Source organism: Terrapene carolina, unplaced genomic scaffold (assembly GCF_002925995.2).
Source record: "Terrapene carolina triunguis isolate 2854851 unplaced genomic scaffold, T_m_triunguis-2.0 Scaffold230, whole genome shotgun sequence".
Taxonomy (NCBI): Eukaryota; Metazoa; Chordata; order Testudines; family Emydidae; genus Terrapene; species Terrapene triunguis.
In genome coordinates, this window is record NW_020664581.1 from 2,023,064 (window position 1) to 2,031,677 (window position 8,614).

Here is an 8,614-nt window from a genome sequence, read left to right on the forward strand (position 1 = left end):
GAGCACGGAGCGGAGGAAGAGGCTGGCAAAGGGGCAGCGAGCGGAGAGAGCGATTCTCTTTGGTTCCTTGTCTGGCTGTTCCCGGCGGGGGTGGGGGGGCAGGGTGCATGCTCCAGCGATGGAGCAGCGGCCCCAGCAGCTGCGAGCAGCAGCCGGCGCTCGGAGCCAAGGACACATTTGCAAAGCGCTGGCAGCGTTGCTCCCTGGGGCAGAAGGCAACTATGCACCTGCCTAGCCGAACGGGCCTCACCTCCAGCCGGGCTCCTTCCACGCTGCTTTCCCGGCTCCTGCTTTGGATTTACTAGGAGCCATTTTGTCTTTCACCCCCCTTTCCCCTTCCCCCCTCCCCCTTCTTCCCCTTTGTTAATTCAAAACTGAACCGGAGAGGGGATGGGGAGGCTGGAGCGGCGTCCTGCGGTGAGAGCTTAAAGAGCAGCTCACAGACCCCTTCCTCCCCAGGCAGGTGCCAATTACAGAGCAGGGAGCTCGGCTGGGGGGGGCTTTTGCTTTGCTTTGTTTCTTTTTTTTTTTTACCCCATTTTCCCCTGATCTCCCCCCTCCCAGCTCCCTCCCCCCGCCCCTTTGTTAGCTGGCGAGAGGAATGAACAGCTGGTTTAAGCCGGGGGAATAGGGCCCCTTCTCCTTTCTGTGCCAAATCCCGGACGATGGTGAATTATGAACGTGCCACATCATGAAGCTCTTGTGGCAGGTAACTGTGCACCACACCTGGAACGCTGCCCTGCTCTCGGTCGTCTACCTCACGGCGCAGGTGTGGATTCTGTCTGCAGCAGCTGCCTGGGCTGGAGCCCCGAACTGCCCCTCCGTCTGTTCCTGCAGTAACCAGTTCAGCAAGGTGGTGTGCACGCGCCGCGGCCTGGCCGAGGTCCCTCAGGGCATCCCTTCCAACACCCGCTATCTCAACCTCATGGAGAACAACATCCAGCTGATCCAAGCGGACACCTTCCGGCACCTGCACCACTTGGAGGTCTTGCAGCTGGGCAGGAACTCCATCCGCCAGATCGAGGTGGGTGCTTTCAACGGGCTGGCCAGTCTCAACACCCTGGAATTGTTTGACAACTGGCTGACCGTCATCCCGAGCGGGGCCTTCGAGTACTTGTCCAAGCTGCGGGAGCTGTGGCTCAGGAACAACCCCATCGAGAGCATCCCTTCGTACGCCTTCAACCGGGTCCCATCCCTCATGCGCTTGGACCTGGGCGAGCTCAAGAAGCTGGAGTACATTTCTGAGGGGGCTTTCGAGGGATTATACAACCTGAAGTACCTTAATCTTGGGATGTGTAACATTAAAGACATGCCGAACCTCACGCCCCTGGTGGGGCTGGAGGAACTGGAGATGTCGGGGAATAACTTCCCTGATATCAAGCCAGGATCTTTCCATGGGTTAAAGTCTCTCAAGAAGTTGTGGATTATGAACTCCCAGATCAGCCTGATTGAGCGGAACGCGTTCGACGACCTCACCTCGCTGGTGGAGCTCAACCTGGCCCACAATAACCTGACCTCGTTGCCGCACGACCTTTTTGCCCCCCTGAGATACCTGGTGGAGTTGCACTTGCACCACAACCCCTGGAGCTGTGACTGCGACATCCTGTGGCTCTCCTGGTGGCTGCGGGAGTACATCCCCACCAACTCCACCTGCTGCGGGCGCTGCCATGCCCCGATGCACATGAGGGGCAAGTTCCTGGTGGAGGTGGACCAGACCTCCTTCCAGTGCTCCGCACCCTTTATCATGGACGCCCCCATGGATCTAAACATTTCTGAAGGACGAGTGGCGGAGCTCAAGTGCCGAACTCCCTCCATGTCCTCTGTGAGGTGGTTGCTGCCTAACGGGACCATTCTGAGCCACGCGTCCAACCACCCACGGATATCCGTTCTCAATGATGGGACCTTGAACTTCTCCCATGTTTTGCTAACGGACACCGGGGTTTATACGTGCATGGTCACCAATGTGGCAGGGAACTCCAATGCCTCGGCCTACCTCAACGTGAGCACGGCCGAGCTCAACACTTCCAACTACAGCTTCTTCACCACCGTCACGGTGGAAACTACAGAGATCTCCCCCGAAGACATCTCCCCAAAATTCACTAAGCCAGTGCCAACGACTTCGACAGGGTACCAGCCGGCGTACACCACCACCACCACGGTGCTGATCCAGACCACCAAAACGCCCAAGCAGGTGGCGGTGCCCACCGCGGACACTAACGACAAAATGCAGACCAGCCTGGACGAGGTGATGAAGACCACTAAGATCATCATCGGCTGCTTCGTGGCGGTGACGTTGCTGGCGGCGGCCATGCTGATTGTCTTTTACAAACTTCGCAAGCGGCACCAGCAACGCAGCACGGTGACGGCCGCCCGGACCGTGGAGATCATTCAGGTGGACGAGGACATGCCGGCGGCTCCAGCGGCTCCGACCAGTGTATCAGGTGAGGGGGCAGTTGTGCTGCCAACAATTCATGACCATATTAACTACAACACCTACAAACCGGCACACGGGGCCCACTGGACAGAAAACAGCCTGGGGAATTCGCTACACCCCACAGTAACCACTATCTCTGAACCTTATATAATTCAGACCCACACCAAGGACAAAGTACAGGAAACTCAAATATGACTTTTTTCAGAAATTATAAATGCAATAGAATGCACAAAACAAAACAAGACAGCAACTTTTGTACAGAGTGGGGGAGAGACTTTTTTCTTGTATATGCTTATATATTAAATCTATGGGCTGATAAGAGAAGCAGATTATATTAAAATTAAAAACCCTATTTTCTAACTTGTAAGTTCTATTTAAAGAAAAAGGGTGGGGGGGCAAAATCTAAATCTAAAACCAAACCAATGCCAGAACGACTTTCTGGAGCGAGGCTGAGAACACAACTAGCGAAGGGACAGGCGGGGAGCGGGGGAAGGAAGTATCACAGAATGCGGTAACACAAACCTGTTTCTACAAAGATCTTTTCTGAAAGCCCAACCTCGATATTTACAGATTTATCTTATTTAAAAAAATAAGGAAAAAAGCGCACCAAGAATTTGTACTGTGCCAAAACGTTACAAATGCAATAATGGGGTTTTTGTGTGGGTGGGGGGGGAGGGGGGAGGAGCTGGAGAGACCGTGGGGCTAAATATATATATGTATTAAACAAAAAAATGCCAACATTTGCCATGTATCTCAGTAGGGCTGTGCGTGTGCCCGCGTGTACCGGCTCCGTGGGTCTCACGTATCCCAACGGCGCTTCTAAAGAAAGAGCAGTGAAAGAGAGAGAAATTGGCGTTGCTCTCAGTCAAATGCTTCCACACTGCACCAGATTCCTGCAGTTCAGTTTAACCCGCTGCGCACAGGGAGCATGTGTGTGCGCCTGTGACTTTCCCAGGAGGGAAGGGAGCGAGGGAAGGTTAGGTCAGGTTGGCTAGAGGACATCCTAGCAGCCGTGTGTGTGTGTGTGTGTGTGGCTATGGTGCAGGAGAGCTGACAGATGATTGTAGACCATGCTCCAATTTTATGATTTTTTTTTTCATCTTTTTTAAGGTGGCAAGAGCTGAAGCTTTTCCCCCCTCCCCAATTGCTGGGGTTCCCCAATCAATCGAGGGCTCTTTAGATATCGGTCAACTGGTGGGGGTGGGAGCAAATCAAACCAGAGCTGCTGCAAGGCAGAAATACTCTCACTTGTTTATAGAAATGCAACCAGATTACGCATGGGGGAATCGTCAGATTGACAGAAAGTCTCTTGCTCACGCGAGCATCTGGTGAACCCTAGAAGGGGGAAAAAGGCTCTCTTCCCTGTCACATTCACCCAAAGTAACTCGGGAAAGGTGTTTGGGGAGCAGGGAAGCGTTGGGGGAGGTCGTGCGCATTTCCAACGTAACTACTTTCCTTTCTTATCTGAGCTTTAAAAAAATAAAAGTGAAAGGATTCAAATCTAAAGGGTGAGAACAGAAAGAGCAACTCCAGAACAATCTGACTGTACTCTGAGAAACAAGTGTATTTTTGTATTTTAATAAACATTGTTCACATTTTTAATGAAATGTCCCTAACGGATTAAATTGACCAGCTGACCCGAGGAGGAAATCACACAGAATCAAATCCAAAGGGTTTTGACCTGGAACTGGTCAGAAAAGCCAAAATAAAATAAAATAAAATAATTAAGTGGGGGGATAGGGGAGAAAAACCGAAGAGGTTCATTTAAAAAAAAGCATTGAACATTTTTCAAGCTGGCCGGAGCCTCTCCTCCAATGAAATAAAACCATTGTGAGTGCTAGCAACCGCAGCCGAGTCCGAGATCTTCTCGGATGGTGCAGGGCCCTGCTGTGAGTGGGTGCACGGGGGAGAGCACCCAGCCCTACTTAGCTGCCGGAGCACGGGGAGAAATAACTGCAACCTCATCAAGCCGCCCCCCCACCAAGCAATAACCCAGCTCCCCTTCCCCCCGCCCCTTCACAATTAACGCTTGCTCAGGATTCCCAGCAGTTCTCTCCAGAGCAGGGTATTAGATCACCTGCCTGTCTGAGTGCTATTTACATTCACATCCTAAACAAGTTCATGGTGCCCAGAGGGCTGGCTTCCTGACTGGGAGCCTGGTGGCTTAGCAAGGCGTGCATTAGCATATCGGGGTCATAGAGGGGGAAGTCATGGAGCAAGTGGGTGGGCGCAGGTGTCTGGATGGATGGACAGACAAGACAGCCGGTGGTCTCTCCCCAGCCTCACACGTTAAGCTGCAGATGCTGAAAGCACCTGGCCTGGGCTAGTTTGCATGTAGGAATTAGATTGTACAAGGCCTGGCAGGATTTTATTAAAACCAAGAAAAAGGCCAAGCCGGCGCAGGGCCAGCCGGCGGCCTCCCTCGCTCGGGTCCTGCTCCCTGAACCGGAGCCTCTGAACCAGGCCGACCCCCCTGCAGGGAAAGCGCCTGGCGGTCAGCGCCGGACTGATTAGAAGTTACGCAAGGAATGTGCGGGGCGGGGGAGGCCACCCGGCTGATTGCAGGGCGACCCCCCCAGCAAAAGCCAGAGCAGGCAGCCATTGCGCGGGTCCATTAGTCAGCTTGAGTGCTGCACCTCAATAGACTCGGCCAGCAGAGAAATTGCACTGAAAGGAAATTCTCGCAGGGAGCACGGGCCATTTGAAAAGCAGCTGGGCGGGGGACGTGGGGGGCTGGGAGGAAGTGCAGAGGGACAAAGCCCATTAGCCGTGTGTGTGTGTGTGTGTCGGGGGGGGAGAGGAGGGGATAGCCCTGTCGCGAGGAGCTGTAATTGGTCCTGGCCAATGTTGGGGGATTCTGCATTAGCCCATTTCTCAGCTGCCCGTCCCCACGCTCCAAGCGAGCTCAGCAACACAAGAGTCCGGCTCTGCTGCCCCAGAGGCCCGAGCTGGGTCTGGGATGCTGGAGCCTCCGGCCACGTAGGATTTCATCTTGTCCCCATGCCAGGAGATGGTCTCTGGGAGACGGCTGCTGAATGGAATTTCCCCATCTGCCCTTGCAGCACGACAGGGGCTTTTAAAGCGACTGTCTTTAGTCACCATAATGGGTCACCCAATCCGTCCTAACCACGACGGGCCAACGCCCCCCAGACTCTGAGGATGAGATGTAAGGAGCAAGCTCCCCCCACCCCGGTCACTTTCTTTGTGCCAACCGATGCCAGCTCCTCATTGTGCACAGGCCAGACGGAGCTGCCGTCTGAACGCACAGTTCTTTTCCCAGGGACTCCTGCCAGCCAGGCGTGACCCGCACACGGGGGCTGCAAAGGCCTGTGTCCACTGGCCGTTCTGCGGGGCACCCTGGGCGTGGGGGCAGGACAGGGGCCAGTTCCCCAGGCAGGCACAGACGAGGCAGTTAACACTGTGATTTATAGGTTCCCCTGCTGTAAAATATTAATTCGTCATTAAACGAGAAAGGGGCTAAATCCATGAATGAATCACTCGCTAGCTTGTTCCGGGGGAGGGCGCGTGCTGCAGGCTGCTGTGCGTGGGGCTGGGCTGGTGCGGGAACGAGACAGAACAGGCCAACCAAAACCAGACTTCACCTCCGGGCCGGTCCCTGCCCTGATCCGCCCCAGCAAGCCAGCCGCCTGCCCAAACTCCCCGAAGGGCCCCGGGCCAGGCCGGCAGCTGCAAGGAATGGATCGCTGAGCATCCTCACATCACCACGCAGCCGCCATCATCAACAGAGAACTTCCCCATGCTTGGGGGGCGGGAGAATCACTGGTGCTGATTCAAGTCCAGAGAAAGTTAAACCTGTCCCCACGCGCCCTGGGACACCGCAGGGAGGGGAGCCCAGCCAGACAATGGCAGCCAAAGAACAAAGGACTTGCCCGTCCACCACACTGTCACGGAGTGTGGGGGGACACAGGGCCCTGCACCCCCGGCTTCCTGCGATTCCCCGGGACGCTCAGCCGGCCAGTAAAGCAGAAGGGTTATTTAGACGACAGGAACACAGTCCAAGACAGACCTTGAGGGTACAGACAACAGGACCCCCTCAGTTAGGTCCATCTTAGGGTCCCAGGGACACCACAGCCCCGTTGGGGGGTCAGAGCCCCGTCTGGGCTCCCCTCCATTACACCAGCCAGCTCCTGACCCTCTAACTCCCTCCAGCGTCTCCCCCGGCTCCTCTCCCAGCCTTTGTCCAGTTTCCAGGCAGAGGTGTCACCTGGCTCCAACCCCCCTCCTGGGTTCTCATGTTACGTGCTCAGGTATCATCCCGCAAGGCCGGTCTCCCATCCCCAATGCAGACCGTCCCAGCCAACCTCCCCTGCAACTTTCCCCGGCCAACACTCCCCACTCAGCATTCAAATACACATTAAGAACAGTCCCACTTTGTCACACACACCCCGCCAGGGGCTTGGGCATCGCACCCCCCAGAAACAGGGCAGTGGCTGGCTGTACCTACTGGGTTCCTGCCTCCCTGACCTACACACAACTTTTGCCAAGACACCACATCCAGGAGGAGCCATGAGCTAAACCCCAAATCACCCTGGAGCCAGGGTGCTCTGGAGGAGGGGACGGGTCATTTCCAATCTCCTGGCAAACGGCCCCACCCCTTCGCCGCTTGGCGGAAGCACAGCCAGGCAATCTGTGGGTGTCTCCTCGGGGCACGGGGCACTGATACCCCAACGAGACTTCTCACCGGACGCCTGCTGGGGGCAAGGCTCTGTCCGCAGGAAAACCCGCCTGCTGTACCCCAGGGGCGAGGGCGGGGAATCACGGCCCCACTGGGCTCAGCACAGACTGGCGCCCCCCTCGTTCCCTTGAATTAAAGAACGAATTGCTGAGCGTCCCCTCCACCCCAGCATTTCAGGCTCATGTGTCTGGGGAGCATGACTGTTGTTTTTGGCTCTGTGGCAGGAGTCTGGGCCAAGCGGGAGAAGACTGTCCTGGAAGCGAGCAGTGCGGGCTGCGTGCCTTGGGGCTGCCAGTACCCCGCGATCCTGTGGCAAAGGCAGCAAGGTCATTAACTTCCCTGCCGCCGGCTGTAGAGACCCCAAACCACTGGGGGAGCCCCCCACCCTCACGGCCTCTGCACCTTGCAGAGCCAAACGCTCCAAGTCAGACTCAGACAGCGCCCGCAGAAGCGGCGGGAGCATCTCGCTGAGGTGCTGTACATTTAATTTAGTCGGGTTATTTATTTATTTTGTGGAAACTGGGAGTGTTTCTGTCAAAACATATGTCTGATTTTATCTTCCCGGCCGGCTTCTATTGCTCCGGCTGATCGGCTAATGAAAACGCTGCACCACTTCGTTCGGGTTTCTGCTTCAGCTCCGCCACAAACTAGGTCTGTGCTCCGGGCTCTTCCTGCTCTGTGCTCTCCTCCCCCAGGCTCGCCTCCGCCCTCCTACTCCTGGGGGGATCTCCCCCTAAACCCGTTCATACAGCAGCACACAGACAGGGATTGGGCTGGAGCCACACAGTGGTTTTATCTAAGCGCTTAGTTTTAATTTGGGCTTTAAATTAAAATACCAAAGCAAATAATGCTCCTGCTTATAGCAAAAAAATGACTTCAGAGGGAGCGAGAGAACAGCCTCCTCTCTTCAGGAACTCTGCTCAGCGCTCCGGCGAGGGGAGAGCTTTTGGCCGGGGGTGAGTTGCAGCCGGAGAGCACGGCTGCGGTAGAACGCTACAGCTGCTAGAGGCAGCAGAGAGACCGTTCGCTTCCCTTTCTCCCGGAGCTCGGCCAAACTTTGCTCCCTGAATATCGTTCAATAATAATTAAAGCTACGGGAGGCAGTTTATTCGGGGGCTGCAGAGACACGGCTGATCAGCCAACAGCCCAGGCCAGCAAGAGAAGCCAGCGGGGAGGGGTACGGGGATGGAGAGCGGGGCAATCTATGCAGGGGATTCTGGGCAGAAGCCTTTACCATTGATTTCTCACAGCCAGGCAGGCGCTGGGATGGTTTTATGACTCCAGGGCTGGGCTCACCCCGGCCCCAGCTTGTTTGGGAATCGGGGGGGCCGAGAGTCGAGACTCAGAAGCTATTGCAGAAGGAATTCCAAAGAGCCAGCGATTCCTGGCGAAGCCGGGCAGGCGTCCAGGGGGAGATGCAGGAACATGGCCAACAGCCACAGTGGGGTGGAAACAGCTTCCGTAATGGCCAGGACCCCCCGCGC

General features: G+C 55.8%; 1 protein-coding gene across 1 annotated transcript; it reads left to right on the forward strand.

Moving 5' to 3' along the window:
- Positions 1-618: 618 nt before the first annotated feature.
- Positions 619-3,073, forward strand: LRRC4 (leucine rich repeat containing 4). Its single transcript, XM_024214269.3, has one exon. It carries the CDS (start codon positions 692-694, stop codon positions 2,627-2,629), a length of 1,938 nt encoding a protein of 645 aa, XP_024070037.1. The 5' UTR covers positions 619-691; the 3' UTR covers positions 2,630-3,073.
- Positions 3,074-8,614: the final 5,541 nt, after the last annotated feature.

Excerpts from the sequence above, each read along its gene's own strand:
- LRRC4 (XM_024214269.3), top strand. The coding sequence starts at position 692 with ATGAAGCTCTTGTGGCAGGTAACTGTGCACCACACCTGGAACGCTGCC.